This window comes from Oryza sativa, chromosome 11, assembly GCF_034140825.1.
Source record: "Oryza sativa Japonica Group chromosome 11, ASM3414082v1".
In the NCBI taxonomy this organism is placed as follows: Eukaryota; Viridiplantae; Streptophyta; class Magnoliopsida; order Poales; family Poaceae; genus Oryza; species Oryza sativa.
The window spans coordinates 22,620,886-22,648,688 of NC_089045.1; the positions used below are offsets into that span (position 1 = coordinate 22,620,886).

Below are 27,803 nucleotides of genomic sequence, written 5' to 3' on the forward strand. Positions count from 1 at the left end.
CATTCGTGATCAAGTCAAGTCTATTATATAAAATGATTTTTTTGGAAAATGGAATAATAAATCTAATTTACACTTAAAACATTAAATAGAGTTATAATAACTTTTCTTTAAGAGACAAGAATCACAATTTAGTTTAGTATTGTGCATGCTTGTACCAATTTACCCTAGTTACTTTGAATTTAATGTCATTTGCATTCCATGTGATTAGGCTTCTCAAAGTATATATGATATTTTCCCTCATTTCCATTTACTACACTCCACTTAGGCCTAGAAACCCTTCACACCACCACGCTAATATATGCACTTGGAACACACTTTATTAGCATTCGATGGGTTCTATATCATCGCCCATCCTAGGCCTAAATTACCCATGTAGAGTGTAATAAAATTAAGAGTAAATTACAGATTGGGCCATATATCTTTAACAAAGTTTCATTTTGGACCACCATTCAATGTTTCACTTTGAACTGGGTATAGTGTGTGCTTTTTTTCCGAATAGTTCAATGATTTTTTTTATAATTACAAGGATAAAAATAAATCAATTAGACATTATAAAGTTAAAAGATATATTTAAATAGATTTTCAAGGAATTTATGTGTAGAATGTTATTTTTTTTCAAAAAACACACAGTTAGCTCGGTCGGGAAGCAAATATCTTTATGCCCAGTTCCTATTCCTTGGGGAAGAAAAAGCCTATTATCCATCTTTTTCTTTCGTGAACACGCAAAAATCTTACACGTTAAAAAGTATATATATATTAGATAAGTAGTATATATCGCCATCGGTAATACCTCGAGATGGTTACGGAGACAAGAGGGGTATAGTGTGTCACGCAATCGCTAGCTAAACTCAATGCGCCTCTCCTGTCTCTAAAGTCTAAACTCTAGTCTGACGGTCATCGGGTCGTCATGCACAAACGACGGTGCATCTAAGAGCAAGTTTAATAGTATAGCCAACTGCTAGCTCCAAATCATCCATAATCAATTTAATACCCAATTTATACAATAGTTACCTATAAATATATAGTGCACTATTAATATCTAGTCCCACCTGTCATACGCACATTGCGTCTTAGAGTCCGTGCCGCAACTGGCTATAAATCTGTAGCCCGCTGCTCATCTTTCTTTTCTTTCATCTCCTCGATATGTGTTTATAGTTAGTTTAGTAGTTTGCTATTGCACCTGCTCTAAGGGTCTGTTTGGTTTCACTTTAGTCCCCTTTAGTCTCTAAAGTCCCAAACAGGGGTGAGTAAAAGGGACTAAAAGTGCATTAGTCCATTAGTCCCTATGGGAGGAGTTTATAGGAACTAAAGTTGCTTCTTTCCACCTGCTGCCCTCACGCACAACCCTCTCTTTTTATGGTTTTAGGGGTAATATGGTCTTTTTATGGTTTTAGGGGTAATATGGTCCTTGTATAGTGCAATTAAAGACATTTAGTCCCTTTTAGTCTCTACATCCAAACAAGTATGGACTAAAGTTTTTAGTCCTAAGACTAAGGGGTATTTAGATGGGGCTAAAACTTTTTAGTTCATGTCACATCGGATGTTTAGGCACTAATTTGTAGTACTAAACATAGACTAATAAAAAAACTAATTTCATAAATGAGAACTAATCCGCTAGATGAATTATTTTAAGCCTAATTAATCTATAATTAGCAAATGTTTACCGTAGCATCACATAGGCTAATTATAGATTAATTAGGCTCAATAGATTCATCTCGCTTATTAGTTTAAGGTTATGCAATGGGTTTTGTAATTAATCTATATTTAATACTCTAAATTAGTGTCCAAACATTTGATGTGGCAGGGACTAAATTTTAGTCCTTAGTTTCCAAACACCCATTGATTTTAGTCATACGACTTAAGAATCCAAACACCACCTAAGCGATACAGACGGCAGATATCGAATTAATTAATGTTAACATGGATCGATATATCGGTTCTCTAAACGTACCTGGAACGACGACGTACGACGAGAGATCGACGACGTGCGTGCGTTGCTCGAACCGGCAGATCTCATGAAGTTGCACTTGGTAATCGGATCAGAATTAGTGGCGGATATATATGCACACACACTGCAAGTGCGCATGCAGCATCACACCATCGCAACGACTTGCCCGGCCCACGCGCTGCAGTCAACCGATATATCGCGTGAGCAGCAGCGAGCCATTCAACGACATTTTTGTGCTAGCCGCACGTATATATGGCATGCACATGGATTCGATGATATGCTCGCCCCTTTGCTGTCAAAGTCCGAGGGAAAAACTCTGACGCTATGGACCGAGGGACTAGAAAAAACTTTTTGGGCGTAGTCATGCTGAGTAAGCATGAAAGAGTAAGCGCGAGCTGACCGTGATCAGTACCGGTACTATATCTTCCGTCGCTTTCTCGAATAGGACCATATATAGAAGGAAAAAAAATTATCAGGGACAGATTATAGCAGGTACAATAGCAGGCTATAAGCCAGCTGCAAACATATATTTTAAGAAGATAAATAAGAAGAATGAAAAGTAGCGGGTTACAGATTTGTAGCCAACTGTAGCACAGACTTAAAGACGCAATGTGTTTATGACAGGTGGGACCATGTATTAATAGTATAGTATGTAACTATTGTATGGATGAGCTATTAGATTGGCTATAGCTCAATTGGAACTAGTAGATGGCTATACTATTGAACTTGCTGCTATAACTGAATTGGAACTAGTAGTTGGCTATACTATTGAACTTGCAAGCAATAGTTACATACTACACTATTAATACATGGTCTCACCTATCATACACACTGCGTCTTGGAGTTCGTGCTACAGCTGGCTACAAATTTGTAACCCGCTGCTCTTCTCTCTCCTTATTTATCTCCTTAAAATATGTTTACAGTTGGCTTATAGCCTACTATTGTACCCGCTCTTAGGATTATGCAGTGAAGGACAAAGAGACGGGTTAGGATTGCATGTAAAACGAGAAAGCTATTAACACATGATTAGTTAAGTTTTAAAATTGAAAAATAGATTTATCTATCTTAAAACAATTTCTATATAAAAAGCTTTCACACGAAATGTACCTTTTTGTAAAATCAAAGGTGCTTTTGATTATTATTCTGTGATAAACAATGGGCATTAGAGATTATTGGTTTTGATATTTGGAATTTATTTGCGAGGTGGTTTTGGAGATGATTGGATTTCACAGGTGATATACAGGTACTGCTGGATTGGGTTCGGTCAGACCGGGCAGTGGTTGCCGGTCTGACCGGCCGACTCTGTGTCAGTTTCGGTTTTGGGTTGTTTGTTTGGATATCCGTGATTGTTTCATGAATATGACTTCTAGATAGATACTATGCGTATGTAATACTGTTGTTTGCTACTAATGAGTCAAGTTGAGGATAGCTTGGTCTCGGAATATGTTTTCTTTGTTGGTTCCTGTAACGCCGCGCTTTTCACGAGACGTTAAAAACTAATTCGGGAAAATCCTAATTGCAAAAAATTTCGTTCTTTGAGTGAGAGTCTAAGTCGTGCCATGGATCTCAATTCAAATCCCGTTGTCCCCTCTCATCGACAACAAAATCATCCTCCTCAAAATTCCTCTTCCAATTCAAGCCTCCAAATCAAATTCTGAAATTCAAATCCTCTATTGAAAACCTCGCCAAATATTCGCCCATTTCCAAACTCCTTTTTCCTCCAAATCAGCCTTCTGCAGAAGTCTATTTATCCTCCTTCTAATTTTGGATGGGCTGGATCCCCGTCCCCTCGGCCCATCTCCTCTCTCAGCCGTTCCTCCCCTCCCCTCTCTCCGCACGTGCGTTGCGCGTGCGCCGCGCTCGAGAGAGAGAGAGCGCGTCAAAGCTCCCCTACCGGCGCCGATTCCCGCCGCCGCCTTTTCGAATTTCTGCCGCGCGCGCGCTCGCGCGTGGCCGACCGCCTGCGTCGCGCGCTGCAACCCGCCCCCACTCCCTGTGCGCGTGCTTCCAAAACACGGAGCCAGAGCTCGCCCTCCCCCTTCTCTCCCTCCCCAAAACGGCCCCTTTCCCCCTTCTTTTTCTCTTTTTCCCAACCTCAGCCACCGCACCTCCACTGCCGCCGCTTGGCCGCTAGCTCCGAGCACGACCGCCAGCTGAGCTCCCTTGACCACCTAAGTCGGTTTCCTCCCCCAAAACCGACTTCCCGCGCCTATAAAACCCAAATCGAGTCCCTCCCTTTCCTCCTCGTTTCCTTGCCCAACCTCCGCCGGACCATCTCTGCCGCTCGTCGTCGTCACCTTCCCCGCCGTTGCGCGTGCCGGGAAGCCGGCGTGCGCGCGGAGCCGAAGAGGACTCCGGGCGCCCTCTCCTTCCTCTTCCCCGGCCCGAGGCCGATGCGATCCCGCCCGTGCCGTCAGACCCTCTTCCCGGCGATCTCCCGACGCGGTAGCCCCCGTTCACCCTCCCCGCTCTTCCTCTCCCTCTTAGCTTGCGCGGTCACTAGCCTGGACCTTCCCGAACGTGCCTAGACACCGCCCAAGCGTCGGCGCTGCTCGCTGTGAGCTTGCCGCCGTCGGCGCCCGCTCCCGGAGGCCGCCTCTCGTCGCCGGACTTCCACGGCGCCGCTCTACCCCATCCAACCTCGGGAACGAGTTCCCCGAGTACTAGAGATGCTCCAGCTCCGACGAATCGAACCCTCGTCCTATCGTCGTCGTTTCCCCCTTTGCTCGCCGCCGGATGCCGCCGCCGCGATTCGCCGTCGCCGGCCACCCTCCGACGAATCCGAGCCGTTGGCTCACTCTCTCTTGTCTTCCTCGTCGTTCCGGTGTGCTCCTCGTCGCCTCTCGCCGTCGCATGGTGTCCCGGTGAAACCGCCGCCGTCCGCCGCCTATTCTCGGCCGGCCTCCTTCTTCCTCCCGCCGGCCCGCGTGGCAGCCTCGAAGGCGCCACGTAGGCGCCAGCTCGGCCACGACCGGGTCAAAAGACCGGTCGGCCGCCTCCCTCCGTCCCATCTTTCGTGCGCCTGGTCCACGGAGAGCCCTAGCGGCTGCGCGTGGGCCCACCGTCTCTTGGTCCACCCAGTGCTCAAGCCGTGAGCCGCGTCCGCCAAACCCTAGCGCCCCGCGCCACGTGAGCCCTTTCCCCCGTGCACCGAGTGGTTGACTCGTGGGCCCGTCTCCGGATCCGGCACGATGGACCCGGTCCACCGGGCCGCCTCCCTCTCCCCCGCGCCCCCTCTGTTGGGCCGCCTCCCCGTGGCCGCGCCGGCCCAATGGCTCGGCCGAGCCGCTAAAATCCATTGGGCCGCGCCCAAGCGCCTGAGAAAGTCTGAAATTTTCCCCTCCTTCTTTCTTTTTCAAAAAGGGTTTAATTAAATCCTTTTCCTTTGATTAGAAAATCCATTCAACCTTAGAAAATCCATATCTCCTGATCCGTAATTCCGATTGACCCCGTTCCACTTCCAATAATTCCGTAAAATTGAGATCTATCTAATGGCACTATTAATTAGTCTAAATAGGGTCTTTCTTTCGGTCTTTTGTTTAGGTTTTTTATTGTTTGCGTATAATTGCGGTTGCGGATTTTCATCAATCAAGGATTTCTCGAAGATTCGTGAAGCTTCGTGAAGATCTTGAGCAAGGCAAGTCACCCTTTGTTCAAATTGCTCCTATAATTGGAAAATCATTATTATTTTGTTTGCAACTTGCATTATTAGAATCACACACCTAATTTGCTTGGCCTCGGTTTGCGTGCCAAACCGACGGACCTACCCAGTAGTCACACTAATTCCTATAGGTTGTACTACCCTAATTCCTTGTCGCTCCACCCTTGTGGTACTTCGGTATCCGTGCTCTCTGAGCGCGTATACCAAATATCACACATACACCGTTGATTGTCGAAAACTTGGGAAATGGGTTTGACAAGCCTTGAAAACCCGACACGTGGTGTCGGCGTGTTTGAAAATAAAATAGTTTGTGAAAACTCGCGATGCGGGTGCCGTGCCTACGTGGCGTTGTCTCATATTCGCATATAAGGACCGATTCCTGTGGGAAACTCATCGAGCATAATCAAAGTGCAACCACAAGGTGGAATGGGACACCCTGGCTAAGTAACTAGTCGGTTCAGGGAAACCACACATGCCAATATTTGGAGCCAACCCGGGTTCCTGGTAAGGCAAGAACGCGAAGCTTGCCAGATTACCGATCGAGGTGGTTGGAATTTTGTGAAAACTAAAATGGCCTATATTTATGTGAGGATTTGATCCTTCTATGTGGCATGAGGTAACCCTGGATCAGCTTGGGAAAGGCTTTGTTGCGAACCTCCGATACCGACGGGTGTTCGGAATAAGTTCGTATCTTGTGGGTAAAGTGTACCCCTCTGCAGAGGCTAACTAACTGTTCGAACAGGCGTGCCCACGGTCATGGACGGATGTGAGGTGGTTCTCGTTGCGTAGATTTGTTTGCCAGCGCTTTGTGAAAAGTTGTTGTGGTGTGGGAATCGTAACCAGAATCAGCCTATGTGGCAGATGGATGACTTGAGTGGTCAGAAATGAATCTGTGTGATTCGGGATGTCTGCGGGCATCATAGACTAGGCTTCCCAAGTGGAAGCGGATTGTTGTGCTGCTGGGTAGCTGGACTCTGAGAGTCCGCAAAAATGAAAAAGGCTCTGGGAGCTGCCTAATCAAGTGAAATGGCTCTGGGAGCCGAGAAGTAATGATCTGACCCGGGAGGTCGGTACATTACCAATTGAGTTGTTGAAAAGCATCTCTTAAAGTTGAATCGAGACGCAAGTCTCTTTTCGACCCAAACCTGAAAAGAAATAAATCACTTAGTGGTTTCAAAATGGATTTCAAACAAAAGATTTGCAAAACAACCTTGCCTCTCTTCCAAGCTTGCATTAAACACTTAAATTCCCGTGACTTTCTGAGTACGAAAGTACTCACCCTTGCTCTATATAAATATATATAGTTCCTCCGCCCTGAAGAGAAGATGAAGTGAAGTGAAGAGTAGGGTTTCGTCCTGGTTCCCAGTCGTCGCCTGTGGTGTTGAGTGTTAGTCCGTTGGTTCCACTACTGCTGCTGTTGTTGGTATTTCCTCGTCCGTGTCGTCGGTTGCATTCTCGGGCTGTTCTGAGTTGCAACCTAAGTTAAGGTAAATAAGTACTCTATTTATTTTAAGGATTGCAATGATTCATATTTGTCACCGTAGGTACCAGCGCTATGTCCTGGGACTGATACTGAGATCGCGGTTTTGTAGGAAGCGGTTCGCGCCGTTTTTCCTACGGCACGCTCCTGTCAGGTGCCGTTGTACGGCGGTGCCGGATTGGGGTGTGACAGTTCCATGTGTAGGTGAATTGATGCCCGGAGAGTATTTGCGGTGATGGACCGGGAGTCGGCTTGGGGATAAGACGACGTCCAGGGTGGTCAGAGATCATGCGGGATACTAAGGCTAGAGTTCAATACACGTGAAAGGTGAAGGTTCCATATGGCATATGATGGAGGTATTGTGTGCGTATGGGATGCGGAGTCGAATTTGGAAGGAGTCCAAATTTGGTGGAATTGGTTATGTAAAGTTTGTTTCTTGTACGAGAAGGTTTCCTAGGGTGATTAGGACTTCTAGTATGAGTTTGGTTTGTGGCTTTAGGTTGCCTACCTCGGGTATAAATAGAGAGGGAGCGTGAAGCTTCCCGGTATCGCTTTTGAGAGCAATTGAGTTGATAGTTGAGTTAGGGTTTCGAGTTTAGTCGAGATTTTTGTAATGAGAGTTGTTGGTGCACTTTGTAAACACGGAGAGAATCATTAAAGTCGTCATCTACTTTAAGAGTTCTTTGATTTGTGTTTCACCGGGTTTCGGCGGTGTAACCGGCGGCACACCGACGGTCAGACCAGCGGCATCGCAGCGGTCAGACCGGCTGGCACAAGGCGGTCAGACCAGCGACGTTGACAGGCGCGGCAGGCGATCCATCGAATTTGAGAATAACTTTTATTTCCGCTAAAAGTTTTGGTTTTTGGGCATATCAACCATTCACCCCCCCTGGTTGGCTTAGTTATTGTGATTCGATCCTACACTTTTCAGCCGTTTGAAAAAACGTGCTAACAAAAATCGAGGTAAAATCTATATCTTGATCAGAAATTGCTTGTCGATCTGATTTACGATTGGACTTTACCGTTGTATTGTTGCAAGATATATATACTCTCTCCGTACTCGTAAAGGAAGTCGTTTAGGACAATGTTTAAGTCAAACCTTGGGAATATAAATCATGAATAACTCTCAAATTGTTGAGTTTGAAAATGTAAAAATTATATGAATAGATTTGTCTTGAAAAATACTTTTATATAAGTATACATATATCACTTTTCAATAATTATTTTTATGGAAACAAGAGGTCAAAGTTGTGTTTTGGAGACCGTGTCGCTGTCCAAAACGACTTCCTTTACGAGTACGGAGGGAGTAGTTCATTTCTATAGGCGGTGCTGCACAATCACCTAAAAAATCTATTTCGTCAGCATTTTTGTAGTAGTACTTTTTTTAAAAAAAAACAAGATCTTAGATGATTGCACTATGATGAAAAAGATTTATATGTGTTAATCATTGAAATTCGATATTTTACATGAGAGAAGTGAATGTTCTAACTAAATTTCGACCATGTCGAATATTTGAAGTTTTGATTTTTAGTATTTTTTTCAATATTTAATTCGTTGGAACTCAATGTTTTATGCAGTGAATATCAATGTTTCATTCATTTAAAATGTCGTGTCTCTATGAAACATTTCATGTAGTGCACATTTAGTATATAGTATAGTGATAAAAATAACTTTCCACGTGTAATAAATGGAACATGGCCTGACACTTTTTTGGAAAAATCGGGCCCTCCACTCACCCGTACCTTCGGTCGGGCTTCATACCCTTGTTTCATATACGTGTCTTAACATCCCTCAACTATATGTTGAGTTTCATTCACATCCCGGCCTCAACTACAAAATCGGATGTGGACCATACTTTAACTACCAAATTAGTGCAAATCAAGTCCCTTGGCAGTTGGGACAGCGGTTTCGTGAAGCGGTGCAAACCCGATTTTGTGGTTAGGGGACACCAATAAAACTCGATCAATATTAATATTAATGTACATAAAGAGCATCTCCAACGGTCTCTCTAAATCTGACTCTCAGCATTTCTATTTGGCTAGTTTGTTAATTTTTAGAGAGCCAAATTTGCATTTTACTCTAACAGCCTCTCCATTACACTATCCAATCTGACACCCCATTACACTCTCCAATCTAACAATGCGTCCCACATATCAGCCCTTCTTTACTTCATCCTCCTCCTCCCATATGCCATTCACGGCCACCAGACCCTCCCTCCCTCGTCATCGTGCCGCCACCATAGTGTCCTCCCTCCCTCGCCACCGCACGCTCCCTAGCTCCTTCGCATTGTTGATAGCAGCTCTCTCTTTCCACCCGCACCCAAATATGTGTTGTCAGCCCATCTTGAGCTCCCACACAACTGAGACGGTGCATGTACAGAGGCAGTGGAGGCTGCGGGTGCAGGAGCCGCGGAAGCAACCTAGTCCACGGCCATGACCACAGCAGGCGATGAAGCAGAGGCCATCGACGGCGATGCACACCTTCTTCTCAGGCAATCAGGCTTCCTTGCTGAGGCGGAGGAGCGATGAAGGAGGGCATCGGTCCAGGCGGCGGTGAGGACAGGATTGGTGGTGGTCTCGGGGGAAGCTCTTGGTCGAGCACTCCGATGGCGGCAGCGATGGTGGTGGATTGGGAGGTCGCGGTGGGAAAGAGAGGAGGGACGTGGAGAGATGCATAGGCGACAAGGTGACCTCGCCGTTGTCGTCACCGAATTGCTCCTCGTCTTGCTATTTTTGTCACCGAGCTTCTCATCCCCATCCACCCCACGGCCCCTACACCCATCACTAGACGATGAGCTCAATGTGGAAGATAATGACGGCGACGGGGTCTAGAGGCTATGGGCAGCCGTGAATGGCTGTCGTTGGGATCTAGACGCCGGTGTAGATGCCGGCGGAGCTCGGAGTGGAGAGAGGGGTGGAACCGTATGGAAGGGGGCAGCGCCAGGACGATGCACCGTTCTCCATGGAGCCATCGAGCGATGCAAGTATGGGGGAGGTGGTGGGATCCACTTTTGGCTAGTGGAGGAGGCTGGTAACATTTGACCTTTCAAGAGACTTGTTTAACCACCTAGATGGCTTGAAGAATTTGATGGGTAGTCTGTTAGAGCTTTTTTTTTCCTTTGATGACCAAATTTTGGCTTGAAGAGTCTGTTGACGCGAAAAACACACACTGGTCTAGGAGATCTGCTTAGCTCCAGTACAAGTCCAAATCTTGGTGAGGTGTAGGCGTGCCAGTCAGTTTGATCCTATAACTGACAAGATATGTAAACAGTAGATCAATGAGACGATCGGCTGACAAGCTGATGGAGTTATTCCAGCCGATAGCGATAGGGTTTTGAGCTATCGGATATGTGTTTGATGTAGATAATGATATAAAGGCCGTCGGCTGATGATGATGCAATATAACAATAATATAATCCAGTAGAAACCAATCGGCTAACAATATGATATGATAGAACAAGTACTGATCCGATGGTTAAAGCATACATCGGCTGGAGGCCCGATGTCATAAAATCCACAAGATTAGATAAATCAATGAAACCTTTGTTGCCATCGGCTAAATCCAACTTATATGTATATGCAATCCTTATAAGCCGATGCAACGTCCAGATAACTTATCGGCTAGCACCCCGATGAAACACTAGCATGAACCTATCGGCTTAATAAGATTTATATTATCAACAACAATCTAGTAGGTCGAACCTAACCGATGCAGTACAAGATTGTATATGATAATCTAATATTCGATGAGCCGATAGATCTGTCTAATGTGATGGATATAGTAAATCTATTTACAACAGCATTGTGATTGTAGAGATATATCGGCTAAGACAGAAGATCAGACCTAACTGAAACAATTCCAACTAAACCGATGCGTCTCTAAACACAATGCAATTAGAGATAGAATTGAGATATCAGGTAGGCAAATATATCAACCAAACCAGAGCGATCCAAGAGATCGAAGCGATGCAGCCTTGAATAACACCAACGTAGCCAACAGATTCACCAGGGCCGGCGGAACGTATGTAGGACTTACCCCTTTATCGGAGATCGAACTAAACCGATGCAGCCCCACGTCAGGTGCCAAATTTCACCGGATGATAAGTAAAAACCTCGGGAAATAGGGTGGCGATGCGCTGAGAGAAGTATTGATCGAGAAATAATTTACAATGATCCCGGATGTACATATTTATACCCATGGGTAGATACTAGTTCTTGTAGGACAAGAAAGAAACTTTCCTAAAGATAAAAGGAAAACATAAAGTCCTTATTATAGTACACTAAACACACTTTTCTAAAGATAGAAGGAAACTAACAAGTATTGCCTAATTAATAGATAAACCGCCATGCCGCATCCTCTTTGAACTCGGTCACTTCTGGATAAGCTTCCTTTAACAGATTAATTTCCTTAACCGAATATAGCACGAATCTGACTATTGGCGACGTGATAATTCTCTCAGGGGCTTACCAAATTTCACTGTTAACAGTCAAAATAGATATTCTGTTGGTGAGACGCTCTAAAGTGGACTTTTTTCCAATAGGGATGGCAACAGGAAGCACATTAGCTAATTAGCAAGAGCATTGTAGCATAGCTGCATAGGCCCGTGGGCATGTCCTTAGCATATAGAAATTGGGAATAAGTTCACTTGGGGTCCCTCCATTTGTCGCCTAGTCCGATTTTCATCCCTTGATCATAAAACCGGGTAAGACGGGTCCCCCAACTTACAAAACCGTTTAAATAAGGTCCCTCAGCAGTATTGTGTCTGGTTTTAGCCGACGTGGTGCCTATGTGGCTAATTTGACTCGGTCTTCATCTGAAGTGGCAATGACATGGTGCTTACGTGGCAATTTGACTTGGAAAATAAAAAAATTGTGACCCCACATATCAGTTATAAAAAAAATTAATTAAAAATGACGGGGCCCACGTGGACCCCACATGTCATTCTCACCCCTCCTATTCTTCTTCCTCTGTCCCCATCTCTATCCCCTCTCCTCTCTCCAGGCACGATAGGGAGGCTGCAGCGCGCGGCGGCCGGCGGGAGAGGAGGAGGCGGAGGTCGGCGAGCGGGGGCAAGGCGGGGAGGGAGGAGCGTCACCAGAGCACCACCGCCAGGTCGTCGACGCGGAGCCCCACATCGGGCTAGATTACGTCTAGCTCGGTGATCCAGACGGGCGCGCCGCCCGCCGCGGCGAGCTTGTCCAGCGTGGCGCGGATGACCCGCCCACCGACCGGGCTGTGCATGCGCCCCTGCACCCCGATCCCACCCACCACCGCGCCGCAGTGCGTCGACCAGCTCGAGTGGAGGTGGGACAGAAGGCCGTGGAGGCGGCCTTGCACCGCGGCGGCGAGGTCGTCGCGGCCGAGGTCCTTGACCCACTGACCGCTGCTGCACGTTGCCGTCGACGGCCCAGAAGACGCAGTGGCCGCGCGCAGACTTGCCGTGACCCTATCTCTACTAGACTTGCCTTTAACTAATCAAGCACGACTCAGGCCACACACATGTACTGATAAATATGCACGCATGTATGCAACGCCCAATTAATAATCTACTGACTCGGATAAACTCAACGTAAAACTGAACTTATACAGCATGGTTACTTCCAACAGACGGCCCAGTCGAAGTTGTCGCAGAAGAAATCGACGACATTGGACCATCTTGTTGATGCAGGATCCGAACGGGAAGCAGTTCTCCAGCTGCATCACTCGGATCGACGCTCCGGACATGGTCGCGCCGCCGCCCAACTCGAGTCAGTCGCCGTTGTGGCGGTGCCATTCCCGGAGCAGGACCACCTCAACCAGCTCCTGCATCTGTCGCTGCAGCTCGCGTCGCTCGGCCTTGAGGTGCACTACACCGCGCCGACGCCGCACGTCCGCCAGGCACGAGCACGTGTGCACGGCGACGGGCAGCCGGCGGCGACGACCTTGTGTCCCTTCTCCCTCACGACATCCTTCCTCCCTCCTCCCCTCTCCCTCCCGGCATCCTTCCTCCCTCCTCGAGCTCCCTGGCAGGCGAGCGCGCACAAGAGAGATGGCCGGCGGCCGCTCCTCTCCATCTTCGCCGCCGTCGTCATCGTCGGCCACATCTGGTAACCCCCAACCCCCTAGTGCAAGAGAGAGATGAAGAGAGGGGAGATGGGGAGAGAGGAGGAAGAAGAAGAGGGGTGAGTAGACTGACATGTGGGGCCCACGTGGGTCCCACCATTTTTATTATTTTGTGTGTGAAACTGACATGTGGGTCTAGGGCTGGACGGAAAGCTCGTGGCTCGTTAGCTCGCTCGGCTCGCGCCAAGCTCGGCTCGGCTCGTTTCATTTTCCTAACGAGCCGAGCTGGCATTTTAGCTCGTTAGAGATAACGAGCCAGCTCGAGCTGGCTCGCGAGCCTTAACGAGCTGAGGTAGCTAGCCCATGTTGTTGTGGACTTGTGTGGCCATATGTGTTTGAAGGCCCATATGTGCATCAAAACCCTAGCTCTACTCCCCATCCCCAATCCCCACCCAAGCCGCCGCCAGCCCTCAACGCCCGCACAACTCTTCCCCCAGCGCCCGACACGCTCCTCCCCAGCGCCGACGCGGCCGTGGACGCCGCCACCCACACCGCTCTTCCCTGGCGCCCCTCCTTAGCTCCTTCCCTTGTTCGCTTTCTCTCTTGTCCCCAAAACTCACGAGCTAAAAGCTCGAGCTTGCAGACGAGCTTGGTTTATAGCTCGTTACGATAACGAGCCGAGCCGAGCTAGCTCGTTATCCTAACGAGACAGACTGAGCCGAGCCGAGCCAGCTTGACATCCACCCCTATGTGGGTCCCACAGGTTTTATTATTGTTTTGAGATATAATTGCCATGTAAGCGCCACGTCAATGCCACGTGGGACAGAGACCTAGTCAAACCAGCCACGTAGGCGCCACATTAGCCAAAACCGCTATCCAAACCGCCTTAGGACCTTATGTGCCCGGTTTTCGTAAGTTGGGGGACGGGTTGTACCCCGGTTTTGGGGTTTAGGGACAAAAATATCAGACTGGGCGACAAATAGAGGGACCTAAAGTGAACTTATTCCTAGAAACTGTGAGCCGCGTGGTCCACCAAATTAACTAGCCCACCAAAAAAAGTAGAAAAAGAATGTTTATGGGCTCTTGAGGCTGGTGATCCCCGATTCAGCCCACGCAAATTTGGATGCAAATCGGCCCAAAATATATCAGGAAATGTGGTGCATTCATCATTTCTTCATCATTTCATCCCACCTCTGTTTGTGCCGCGCTTGAGCACATACAATTCACCTACAACGCTACAAGTTCACTTAAAAATTAAACTTCAAAGTTCCAAAAATTTTGGGTTATACTCCAAAGCACAACCAAACCAAGCAGTCTCTATAAGGCCATCTTATTAATTGCATTGTTCTCCTACAGTGATAAATTGACGCTACATCACTACTAGGGAAAACCTAATGGGTGTTGGTTGGGAATACTACATAGGAGTTGGATTCCTAACGGCACCCTAATAGCTACACTGATGAGGGACGTCAACACCTATATCATGTTAAGACCCTACACTCATAAAGTTCCACAAGCCAAAAAAAAAAGAAGAAGAAAACCGACTTGATGAAACCGGTGTGATTCATCAAGCCGATGCTTCGAGTGATCCACAACATCCACATCTAAGAACAAGTCAAGAACACGTCACATCCATATACAACAACACATCAGGAAACATTTAATATACCTTCTCCTCTAACATCAAGAACAACTATAGCATTACATCAACACACTAAGAACATAAGATTACATGAATTGGACTTATGGCCACACCTTGCTAGAGAGAGGGAGGGTGCAGTTATCATTGCCAATTCCATGCACAAGAGCCACCGCCGTCACCGAATCTGCCCATGAGAGCTTCCGCCGTCGTGGTCAAGGATTAGGATATGCTTCCCTTGAGTACGTCGACGGGGAGAAGGCCAAGGCGCCATTGAGACGGAAGAGGCCACGATGCTGCAGTGGCGGAGAGGAGAAGGGAATGGGCTATGGAGGCAGAGAGGAGAGGAGTAGGGATTGTGGCGGAGATGGTGGCTCCGGTGAGGAGACAAGAGGACGAAGAGAGGAGATGGAACGGGGATGGACAATGAAAAGGATAAGGATGAGGGGAAAGGAAGCAAAAGTGGAGAGAGGATAAGGAAGCAGGCAGTTTTTTTTTCTCCCACCTCACTCAGCTCGGCGTACGTATCTGCTCGATATGTGTTAGTTTAATAAAAAAAGGCATCGATGATAATTTTATATGTGACGGTTAACTTTTAAAACAGGCATCAAAAACCGACACCTAGAAGATGTTATAGGTGTCGGTTTTTAATTTTGAACTCTTGTGAGGGGTTAGGAAACATGAAAAGCTTCACATATATATATATATATATATATATATATATATATATATATATATCAGTTTTAGATGAACTGGCACCTATGAGCATGTCTCCTACCAAGGGTTCTATAATAGTATGTCTTTTTCGTCTTCTATTAATGCTGCCAACCAAACACCCATTCAAGAATTGTTCGATCTCCCCGCTGTTTGGACCTGGGACTGAAATTTTAGTCCCTGCCACATCGGATGTCTAGACACTAATTAAAAGTATTAAATGTATACTAATGACAAAACCCATTTCATAACCCCGGACTAATTCGCGAGATCTATTGAGCCTAATTAATCCATGATTAGGCTATATAATGCTACAGTAAACATGTATTAATGATGGATTAATTAGGCTTAAAAAATTTGTCTCACGAATTAGCTCTCAATTATGAAATTAGTTTTATTATTAGACTACGTTTAATACTTCTAATTAGTGTTAAACATCCGATATGACAGGGACTAAAATTTAGTCCTGGATCCAAACACCAACCTGCCCAAACCGCAGCAGTTGGAAAACGAAGAAACAATCATCATGATAAGAATCCTTAGCCCACAGCAACAGCAAAGTCATCAGCTACTCTATAACTAGCAACATTTATGCTCCTCTACCTTCTCTCTGACTCTCTACTAGTAATACAGTACTATACTACTCTTCTTCTTCCTTCCAACCTCCTCAACTCCAAACCAACACCTCCCCAATAAATCCATCCAACCCCATCACACAATCACCACCATCTTCTCCATCTCGTTTTGTCAAACCAAACCATACAATCAGAAGCAGCAGAAGCTAGCTAGATATAGCTACTCCAGCCATGGCGCCGCCACGGTGCACCGCTCTACTGCTGCTGGCGTCTCTCCTCCTCTTCTTCCTCTGCATCTCAGCTACTCATGAGGCTGCGAGAACAGCATCAGGCCAACCGATCCAAGAACAAGAACAAGAACAGCATGGCAAGGTATGTGGCAGCAGGCCAATGTCGCCGTCGTCATTTGTTAGAACTAATCGACCACCGCATCGGTTCATGAAATCATGGAGATCGCGCTGCCATCGAGAGCTGATCGAATTCTATGGCGATTTAGGTTTTCAATTACTCTTTGTGTACATATGTGTACTTTGTGTAGGTGGAGGAGGAGACGATGGCGGCGAGCTTCGCGGCGGTGGAAGAGCAGTGTGGAGGGGAAGAAGGAGAGGAGGAGGAGTGCTTGATGAGGAGGACGCTGGTGGCGCACACAGACTACATCTACACCCAGGGAAATCACAACTGATAGTTAGTACAATCTACTACTATATGGTAGCCTAGCTCATGCAGCAGCGAAAATTGGATGAATTTACAATTCGCTTTGATTTCTGTTTGCTCCAATCAGTTCACTTTCACTGTGACTGATTGATGTCATCTTATCTTATCCAATCATTAATTGCTGCTGCTGACTTCTCTCTGTATGATCAATGGATCAAAATGCGTGTCAACTTCAGGGTTTTTTTTTCCAGATAATGTCTCCTCAGTTATATATAGTATATCATATCACAGGTGTTCTTTCAATATTTGTTTTTCGGAATGGCTACAATCTTTCGATTTCTTGGCCCTTAGATGATGCTTTGAGGTTCATAATAGGCATGATCTGAAATAAAAATCGCGTGGACGTGGTTGTAGGGATTCAAACTGACAACCTGCGCGCAGGTTATGAAAGTGTGTCACTGCCAAGTGAACTAACCCCTCTTTATGTTCTTACTTCTTACAATCAAGTTACAAACAACGTACATACTAGTTACATATTCATTACGTATCAATTACAGTCTATTTATACTTTAGGTCATCACCAATGTATATAGTAAAGTGATCCATATAGATGGGACCCACATAAATAGTTTTTATCTATGGCAATCTCCACAATGTATATGGATACAAGGTATCATTAGGAGAAGAAAGAAGAGTAGAGATAGATAATATAATTTATTCCATATGGATAGTCCATATGCATATAGATACCTTTTGTTATTTTTTCTATATGGAATAGTTGCACAATGGCAATAGGTAGCTGAATGGAATATTCTATTGCTTATGTACTACTTTTACACCATATTATGGATGCCTTATAGTTACATAGTAATTACATTTGACAGAAAATTAGTCCAATGTTATATAGCTAGTCCTTTCTTTTTTGAGTTGGGTGTTCAATTATGTAAAAGTAGGTGATCGATCTAGCAAACTTAGTTGTTGTTTGTCTGGTCCAAAGTCACTGTGTTTGGATTGAGTAGGAACACGGGGAAGGGGAAGGATCTGCTGCTTTGTAGGTCATCTAGGACACATGGGATGTTGGTCTTTATAGCCATGATTGCTCAACTTTCGAGGAGGGACACGTGTACGCAGCTCACTTGCTCGCGTGAGCGATCTCTCTCCAACCAATAGGGCAATATATATATATGTTGTCGATAGCCAATTCATCATAAAAGCTTAAGCTTTTATATCTTTAGTTGGTAAGAGTTAAATATAATGATAAATTGGTAGCTAGCATTATTAAGAACCAATCAAATAGATAGGATTCATCATACAAAGTCCTCTTTTTGAAACACATAGCATATATTCATGATTAAATACAATACTCTGTGGGCAGAGAAGTGTATGGATTATAAGCGTAATGCTTAATAGCGAAAAAGACAATTTACAGGTAACATTTTTATATAAGTATGTTCTTAGTGGCTCAAAGGCTAATATAAAAAATAAACTAAGATGAGATGGTAAATGTTGAGCATACGGTGTGTACATGAGACTGTAACCAGGCCAATGGGTTGTCAGTAGAAACAGATTAATTAATTAGTTCAAAATCAATTCAAAACTTCACACAACCACACTTAAATAAGGTTAACCCATACCTAATAATAATAGATCCATCATCAACCGAACATGGACCTTGTTTGATGTTGTCATTTGCTAGCTTGTGACCCTTGTCGCATGTGCCACAGTCTTTGTCATGTTCTTAAGAGTACAAGTTGACTTGCTTGCCACATGAAAATGGACAACGAGTCAGAGCCCAAGGCTGAAAGCACGAGGCTCACCTAATTCGTCTTCTTTCCAAATGTTAATTCAACTTGATCGCTAGATTGATGAGCATCTAATATGGAGCATATCTGCCAAACTACTAATCAAATCGTCTTCACCGGCCAAAGGTTTCAGCCGTACGGCTTTTAATCAGTTGTAAACTAGGAGGAAATGGCCCTTTCTGCCGACGAATCTGGCGCATTCTCTGCCAAATTTCAGTTTGTTGATGTATACTGAATTACTGATCAAGTCATTAAGTCAATCTTGGATTTGTATGCATGTATATTCTGATCTTAGATTGATCAACATAAAACAAGTCAATCTTGGATTTGTATCACTGAAAAAGAACACAAATTGAATTCCATCATTGGAGGATGGTGCACATTGATCAAATTCCTCAGATGATCTAGTCTAATAAACACTGTACAACTGATAGTCCCAGCACTAGGTAGCACACTTTAGTAAAATGGGGGGTCTTTTAGCCAGAAGTTGCAAAACTAATGTTTAACAGAAATTTTATGGTTTTTGAAAAAGTATCTTGAAGTATCTAAATTTTACACTAAATTTTTTGATATCTGGAGGTATCAAATTTTATATTAGAAAGTGTGCTACCTCCCAATACTTTTTTTAAGAATGATAAAGTTACCTAATTAATGTTTAATTACACTCACTCGTGCAGAGGTGAGAGGAGAGATGTCAATTGAGATACCGATGGTATATCTGATGCACAGTAACCCATCAGGCCATATGTATACAGTCGAAAACTCAGCCAAAGCTCATTGTATTTTACCGTGTCATGGAATCAGATCAAAATATCAGATGCAGTAAGAAACAGCTAGCTAAAGTGTCAAACCAGATAATGATGTCATGCCGTGGCATCATCGATCTTGCTCCAGATCACTAGAAGACACATCTTCATCATCAGCTATCGGAATTCGTAATCGTCGTGCTTCATGTGCCACCGGTCTCCATTTTCAAGTTCCAACCATCCATCCAGGTCATCATTATCGTCGTCATTATTTGTCTTCTCTTTTTTTTTCAGGTCTTTATTTGTCTTCTGAAAGAGCAAGTTTAATAGTATAGCCCTACTAGCTCCAAATCATATATAGCCAATGTAATAGCCAATTCATATAATAGTTGCCTACTATACTACAAATACCTAGTCCCACCTATTATACACACATTACGTCTTGGAGCCCGTGCTGCAGCTGGCTACAAATCTGTAGCCCGTTGCTCTTCTCTCTCTTCTTTTATCTCTTTAAAATATGTTTATAGCTGACTTATAGTCTGCTATTGTACCTGCTCTCATAGCTCTTGATTAATTGCTCATCGATTGTGGCGGAGCTAGAAAATCTTCAAAACTCAAAAGCAGGCAAAACTTGCTTATACATCTTATATCTTCAAGGTTTCCACTAAATTTTGACGGAATCTAATAAATTTTGAGAGAATTTAATAGAAATTTTGGAGACAAGCATGACTGCATGAGGTTTAGAATTATGTGAAAGTTAGATACAAGTTAAACTGTAATTACATAAAATAATTACATGTAAGTTACAATATAATTACACTACAATTATACCATATTATACTCAATATTTTTTAAAAAAAATTATCAAGAAATATATAGCAAAATCTTTTCCGACTCATCTGTGGCCATGGCCCATGGAAACGCGATGGGCTGGGCCGCTGTTGTCTAGGATCGGGAGGAGTAGCTGTGGCCTGTTCCCGCTGTTTGGCGGGCTGCTGGGCCTAATTTACGCTCACATATTTCATGGGCTTTGCATATTTCAAACAGCCGATCGATTGTTAACACAGGCAGGCAGGCAGGCAGGCAGGAAGGCACACAAGTGCAGAAAATACAACATGAGCTGATAGGGGAGCTGGATTCATCTCAGCTCGCAGGAAATCGATCTGAACATTGCAATCACCAACGTGGAAAATGGGATGATTCACCCATTGATTCACTGTCTGCACAACACGTTAGAAGGGAAATGTTTCCTCATCTCTAATATATCATCCGAACAACTATAAAAAATAAAAAGATATATTAATATGTACGGTACTATATCAGTCCACAAATATGTCAGTTCAAATAAGATTTATACAAGCTATAAAAAAACAAATATGATTATGAATATACTTGTCAGAGTTTAATTTATCTTTTTTTATAATTTATATAAGTCATATATGGATTTACATGTTTAGTGATATGTATATATTCAAATATGAACCTATCTCTTGTTAAAATTTTGCAATAACTATTGGCATATAGAATTTGAGGGAACATGCTCTCAGGAGTTTAGAATCTTTTTCCCAAGCTTCTGACTATCTGAGGTCGATCCAGGCATCCAGCGCATGCATGTTTGCTGATTAATTATCTGGCACAGACAAGAACTCATTTCCCTGGACTTGAGGCCTTCATCTCCTGCATGATCCAACTTCCAATTCCAAGAAATGCCTTCCCCGGTCAGACTTGAGTTCGCTCCAAGAAATGACACGACTGTAGTATATATTCCCCTCAGGAAGAGAGTTGACCATACCGAGGAATGCATGCACCATCCAATGGCGGAGCTAGGTTTGGAGGAAAGGGGGGGGGCTCAGCCTTCCTCTTCCTCCTCCAGCCCCCTCTCTCCCCCCCTTTTTTTTCTTCCTCTCCCTCTTCCCCCCCCCCCCCCCTCTCCTCCCTCACATTTCCGGAGTCTAGCGGGGTAGCGGGGGCTCGAGCCCCCCCCCCCCTCAGCCCCCATGCTGGCTCTGCCGCTGGCACCATCCGACCATTCTGGAGGGCTTATCCTCCTCTGATTGTCTCGACGACTAGATCAGTGAGGCATTTATATACTTCCTCTATTTTTTATATGATATACTATATCCGTATTTTAATGTAAGACGTCGTTGACCTTTTCATCAGCATTTAATCATTCGTCCTATTCAAAGTTTTTGTGCAAATATAAAAATATTCAATGATAAATCAAGTCACAATAAAATAAATGATAATTAAAAAAACTAAGAGGAATGGTCAAACATTGGTCAAAAAGTCAAGGGCATAATACATTAAAATACAGAGGAATATTAGTTATATCATTTTTAACTAACTAACTTAAGTCAACGGCGTTATCAGTGTATTATAATGTATTTTAATGTATTATGCCCTCAAATAACCCAGATGGTATTTTAATGTATTATGCCCTCAAATAACTTAATCTTAAATTCGCTCCTATAGAGATTTAAACTCAGGACCTTAAAGTACTACTCAGGTCACTACAACCACTAAGCTACATGCCCTCGTGGTTGTTCGACAAAATAACAGCCCCATCGTTTGGCCTAATCAGCCAAAGAATAAGCCAAATTTTAAATTTTTGAAATTTTGAAGTTGATTTTGAAATGCTTTTAACGTAATTTTTGTTAATGTTGGCTTTTAAGTCGCTACGAACAAATCTACAAAAGTTTTACTTATAAATTAATTTTAACTTTTTAATAAGCCATTTTAGACAAAATGGGCAACCGATGGGAGCCTAAGAATGAGCGGGAGAGAGTATTTCCTGACAAAAATTATACAAATTTCAATTTCATACTAGCTGGTTGTTTAAGCTATATATATCGTACAAATATTTGAGCTCTTTATACTGACCAACTCATCCCGAACCAAAAACTTGATTTCCCCGTATCATGTGCATATATATAATAAATCGCTTAAACTACTCCTTCCATCCGATTTTTAGTATGACACAATTAATTTTAGAAATACGTTTGACCAAAAGTTGAAGCATCATCTACTAAAACCCAGATGGTATTATCAGTGTTGAGTAGTATATATATGGTAGATGGGGTGGGTTCCCATTAGATTAATACTTCCATCGAATTTCTATCATTTAGATCTTATACCAAAGTATAGTGATTTTTAGCATTATTTACAGTATTATTTATCACATTAATCACCTCTTTTTCTCAAAATTCTTCCCATCTTTCCCCCACCCATCCCTTTGTTGAGGGTCACTAGAATGGTTATTTTTTTCTTAACTTTAATTTAAACAACCCAGAAATTTTTTTATATTTTACTCCAAAACGGAGGGACTATTTTGTAACCACAGCCGCTTGGGCATGTGGTAACCTGCAACTCTGCAGGCCAGTGGGTTGTCAGTAGAACTCGAATCTCGGATTTGATTCAGAACTTAAATACAGTACTAAAATATAATCGAGTACAAGTTGACATGTTGCCACATGCTCGTCCCAAAATAAATCAATCTAGAATGGGATGTGACTCATTCGACAGGTTTGTCCATATTCGTTGTTTTAGGATGGGTCATATCCTATCCTATCCTAGGTTGAGTTATTTTAGGACGGAGGGAATATAATGAGTCTCATTCTGCTTAAGAAAAACTGGACTGCAAAGCCTTCGGTCTAAAAAAACAAATGGGCAATGAGTCATAGCCCAGCTGAAAGCACGAAGCTCACGTCATTCGTTTTCTTCCCAGTATTAGCTCAACAGTTCAACCTGATCACCAGGTTGAGATGAGCATCTGTTTCTGCTGAAGAATCTGCAGGCGCATTCTCTGCCAAATTTTCAGTTCGCCCCTATGTATTTAAGTCAACCTTGAGATTTTGATGATATGTATAATAATATAAACATGGACTGTATATTTCTTTCACTGAAAGAGGACGAATTGAATTTCATCATTTTGATACACGTTGGAGGAATCAGATAATATTGATCAAATTCCTCAGATGATCTAGTCTCTACACACTGTACAACTGCTAATCACACCACTAGCTGGCTCACTTCAGTAACTTCCCCAAAAAAAGAGAAGAAAATGGGGTCTTGCATAGCAAGTTGCAAAGCTGATATTTGCATTCACTTCGTACAGAGAAGAGAGGAGGTAAATTTTGCAACAGCAGCATGTAGTCGAAAACTCAGCCAAGCCCATTGTATTTTGCCGTGTCATGGAACCAGAACATCAGATGCAGGAAGCTAGAGTATCCAAACCAGCTAACGTTGTCACGCTGTGGCATCATCTTCCTCCAGATCACTAAAAGACACGTCTTCATCATCTGCTATTGGAATCATCGTGTTCCCTGCACCACCAGTCTCCTCCTCTTCCAACCATTCATCCTCGTCATCATCATCGTCATCGTTACTGTTCTTCTGAATGGCAACTCTTGATTGCTCACTGAGGTTAGTGGTCGATGGCTGTTTCTGTCGTTCTTCAGAATTATCCTCTAGTTTTATCCCAGACAACTGTCCAGGCTCTTCATTTGCTACTGTATCTTGTGCAGTGAAATCTTGGATCCTTTCTTCCATCCTGGCTTGTGAGAACTCAGTAGCATCTTTCAATACTGGCACAAGTTGTACAGGTACACTGCTGGTGATGTCATCTGCGCGAAGACCTCCAGAGTCATTGAGTGTATCATCTGATTGCATTTCCAGAATTACTGGTTGAGGCGCGCCATAGTTGACGTTGCTGAAGGATGTGGCCCTTGCAGAATCATCTTCATTCTTTAATATGCCCACAACCTCTACAGGAGAAGGCACATTACCATCTATATTACTGGAAGAAGCAGCTACCATGTCTTCGTTGCTGTCTGGCTTTGACTCAGATTGCAAATTGCGTGATAGCTTCTTTCTAGCTTCCAAAATCTGTTTCAAGTCAATCAGCAGTAAGAGTAAGTATGGTACTATCAATCAATGAAATGGAATGGCAGCAACTGATTGTCTTGATTTGTGAGAAAGCAAAACCATCAAGCAACAGGGAAAGAAAAAGAATGAAAAAGCCCGTTACTTATTATCAAATAGCAACTAGGAATTTCCAGAGAAACCATTACAAAACTTTGTAATTAGGCCAAAAGTAATTCATCCAACAGCGGTAACAGTGAAATAGTCGCTAACTTTATTCATAACTTATAGCAGAACTCAGGATCACACCATCAAAAAGAGGAAGAGAATGTTGGAGGATGCATTTCTTGATAGACTTATATGAAATATAAGAGTTGATTAGCATAATGCAACACAGACTAGATAGGTGAGAAGTTCCACCTGGGCACGGACCTGCAAAGTTGGAACATATCATTTGTGCATTATATGATATTTCTACGATTAGACAATCATGGTTTGTGAGGATGCAATCATATTTTACAACTGCCTAAAAATCCCAGACTCGATATTTTGACAAGATTACACTATGCTTCTAGAGAACATCTTCTCAAAGCAGTAATACAGATTCAACTGAAGGGAAAAAGTACCTCACTGAATCTCACTCATTCATAACTTATTGAAAATGATGCAAAATTCCCATACATTTGGGACTACATTTTCCATGTCGTACAGCTACAATTCCCACATTAGCAAGAATGCCTACTCAGAACACTAACATAATCCCGCACCTAATAGTCTACCTTATCCATCTGGAGTCTGGACCATATCTATCCAGATTAATTGCCCCAAACTAGAGCCTGGACCTTCATGTATTCTCACGCAGTGACCAGTAAGCCCCAACGGGAGCGAATGGCAAGATCCACCTCCTCAGAGCTCCAGCGCAGGTTCAAGTGAACTCTCCCACTCCGAGCATAGACAAGGATACAACGCAGGCAGTTCCATGTGGCAAGGAAGGCGGCTCCTCCAAGCTCTGGCGCTGACAAAATCTGACCAAGGTGCAGACAAGGACACGAGGCAAGAGGTGAGGAAGGCGGCTCCAAGCAGCAAGCCAGCATGGTAGGCAGTGATGGATACAGCATACGAGGGGAGCTGCTTGCGAGCTTTAGCTCTCTTTCTTGATACGAACATTGAGGAGAGCAAACTTGCCTTCATCCCAGCCTTCAGACCTTTACCTTATCCATTAATCAACATTCATACCATCCACCATATTATGTACCATGCGGATTTTACACTCCTCCTTGCAAGAGGGTTCCAGCAACAACATCCTTTATCTTTTTCGGTTTCCCTTTATACCTGGAAGCATGTTCAGATATTCAGAGATCCCACTTTGCGTAAAGGCGTACCTTAAGGCGATCACTCTTTCCGCATTGAATTCAGCAACACCTTGTAATGTGCTGTTCCTCATGTCAATGGCAAGAACCCATGCTTTGTCATCTAAGTAGTTGACCTTAGTCATGAGGTAAACAATGTCATGGTCGTGCATGCTGAGAACAGGATGACCTGTGTGGAGCCGCACCATGGTTAGCTGAGGTATGCCTTGGTCGTCTAGCAGCTCAGGCAGCTTTTCATAATGCACTGGGTTATTTTCAAAAGAGACCTGAGAAGCATCAAGTTTACAGTTCTGGTGCCAATCCTCAAAAGGATTAGAGCTGATCCTGCTCCATGTGGCAACTGTCCAGCCATTGGAAATGTAGTTGCCTCGGGTAAACGAGCCTGGCTTGATGTGAATCTGCAGCTCAACATACCTGATAAGACCTTTGATGACACTAACGTCACGAGTATTTCTTGGGCAGCCTCGCAGCTTCCTGGTTGCCATGAGGGGGGGTGGGAGCGAGACATAGAGGAACACTGGGTTGTCCTTGAGCACGTCACAGAAGAGGATGCCCTTCCAGAGGTCAACCCAGCCTATGGTGCCAGCTTCTCCTCCAACAGTGATGACCTTGGCAAAACTGTGGTCGCCGTGAGACATTGAATGTGGACGTGGCAAGCCCCGTTTGCTGATCCAGCTCTCGGCATTCGAGTGTAATAGGTGGAGGTCGTAACGCCCAGGCACTGATCCGTTAGTGAGGGCGGGGATGACGTACAAGGCAGGATGGTCGATGTGGGGTTGGTAGCGTATGATGCCAACACTGTGGTCATCGAATAACGGGGCATAGGGATCATTAGGATCAAAGCAAGGGCCAGGGTGCGGGAGCAACTTGAGCGAAGGCCAGCCAGCCTGAACCTGGTAGAGGTAGTAGTTGCTCCTGCTAGGCCTGTAGATGGTGCCGCGAGGACCTAGCGCGATGCAGAGGACAAGGACGTCGCCCTGCGTGGCGACGACCTTGGGCACACACGTAAAGACGGTGTGATCGTAGCCAGGGCAATATACACAGACATGGGAGACGAGCGGCGGTGGCGCGGCGCAGATGGTGACCTGCACCTCCATGCCGCAGCTGAGCCTGCAAGTGGCGGTGGTCGCGTTGCGGCAGTCGGCAATGTAGGTCAGCAAGTCAAGTAGGCACGTCGCCGGAAGGGCATCGTCATCGTCATCGTTGCGCCGTGGGTGTGTCGGCGGACACAGCCGCAGAAATTCCTCATCCTCCATGACTCTCATCTCCTTCTCCTCCTTCTCTTGCTATGTTTCTCCAACCCGGGCAAGCGAAGCCGTGAGGTTTATAGTTGGGAAGTGGGGATTTCAGTCGGCTACATGGACATGGATTCCCAATCGGATTGGAAGAGGAGGAATCCTTCCCGATTCGGATTCGTGGAGGCAATGTGGTGGAGGAGGAGGAGGAGGAGGGGAATGACTACCTGTGGGGTGGAGAGGAGGTCGGCGTCGTCCTTGCTGAGCTTGGGATGGAGCAGCACGAAGTAGATCTTCCAGAAGCATCCCTCGCTCATGTGGCTCGGGCAGAGCTCGATCCGCAGATCGGCCAGCTCCGGCGCCACGCTCTCGACGGCGAGCGCGTGGTCCTGCTGCGCGTCGGTCATGTCGAAATCTGCGATTCCCCACATCCATGGATCAATGCAAACGCCATTAACAAGGCGGAGCGAGCGAGTGGAGCACGATGGCACGAACCGTCGTCGTCGTCGGGGAGGAGGGGGAAGTCGAGCCAGAGCTCGGGCCGCGTGGCGGCGTCCCGCGCGAAGGCGACCGCCTCCTCGGTGAACCCGGCCGCCTCGGCCTCCGCCGCCTCGGGGGGAAGAAGCGAGGAGGCGATCTTGGCGAGATCCGCGACGGCCTGACGCCCGGGGAGCCGCGCGAGGCCGGCGCGGAACCGGCCGGCGATCTCGGCCGGGTCAGGCGCGCGCGGGATCCCTCTCCCGCCTCCGGCGTGGGGCGGCGGCGCGAGGAAGGAGGCGAGGCCATGGAAGCGGTTGGCGAGGGCGTCGGTGAGCTCCGAGAGGTCCTCGCGGACGCCGCGAGGCGGGGACGCGGATGCCGAGGCGGAGGCGGAGGCGGCGGACGGGGGGAGGTCTTCGCCGTCGTCCGGCTCCTCGGGGGCGAGGAGGGAGTTGGCGATAGAGCGCGCGAGCCACGCCATTGCCGGCGGCGAGGCGGCGGCGGCGGCGAAGGGGGAATTGGTTTGCTTGTGTGTTTTGCTTGGCGTGTGCGTTCTGCGTTGTCTAGTCACTGTCTGGTGGGGCCGGTAGTTGGGGG

The 27,803-nt window shown here is 45.3% G+C and overlaps 3 protein-coding genes across 3 annotated transcripts; 1 reads left to right on the plus strand and 2 right to left on the minus strand.

Annotated features, from left to right (window-relative positions):
• The first annotated feature begins 16,208 nt into the window (after nt 1–16,208).
• LOC4350720 (phytosulfokines 4-like) lies at nt 16,209–17,016 on the plus strand. Its single transcript, XM_015760205.3, has 2 exons — nt 16,209–16,431; nt 16,598–17,016. The coding sequence occupies exons 1-2, from the start codon at nt 16,291–16,293 to the stop codon at nt 16,739–16,741; spliced, it is 285 nt and encodes a 94-aa protein (XP_015615691.1). The 5' UTR covers nt 16,209–16,290; the 3' UTR covers nt 16,742–17,016.
• A 6,105-nt stretch (nt 17,017–23,121) lies between these two features.
• On the minus strand, nt 23,122–27,778 carry LOC112935991 (uncharacterized). The gene is made up of 3 exons (XM_015759597.3): nt 27,222–27,778; nt 26,954–27,141; nt 23,122–24,145 (listed from the first exon to the last, which is right to left on the minus strand). The coding sequence occupies exons 1-3, from the start codon at nt 27,685–27,687 to the stop codon at nt 23,507–23,509; spliced, it is 1,293 nt and encodes a 430-aa protein (XP_015615083.1). The 5' UTR covers nt 27,688–27,778; the 3' UTR covers nt 23,122–23,506.
• Nucleotides 24,749–26,915, minus strand: LOC4350721 (uncharacterized). The gene has a single exon (XM_015759596.3). It carries the CDS (start codon nt 26,754–26,756, stop codon nt 25,428–25,430), a length of 1,329 nt encoding a protein of 442 aa, XP_015615082.1. The 5' UTR covers nt 26,757–26,915; the 3' UTR covers nt 24,749–25,427.
• Nucleotides 27,779–27,803: the final 25 nt, after the last annotated feature.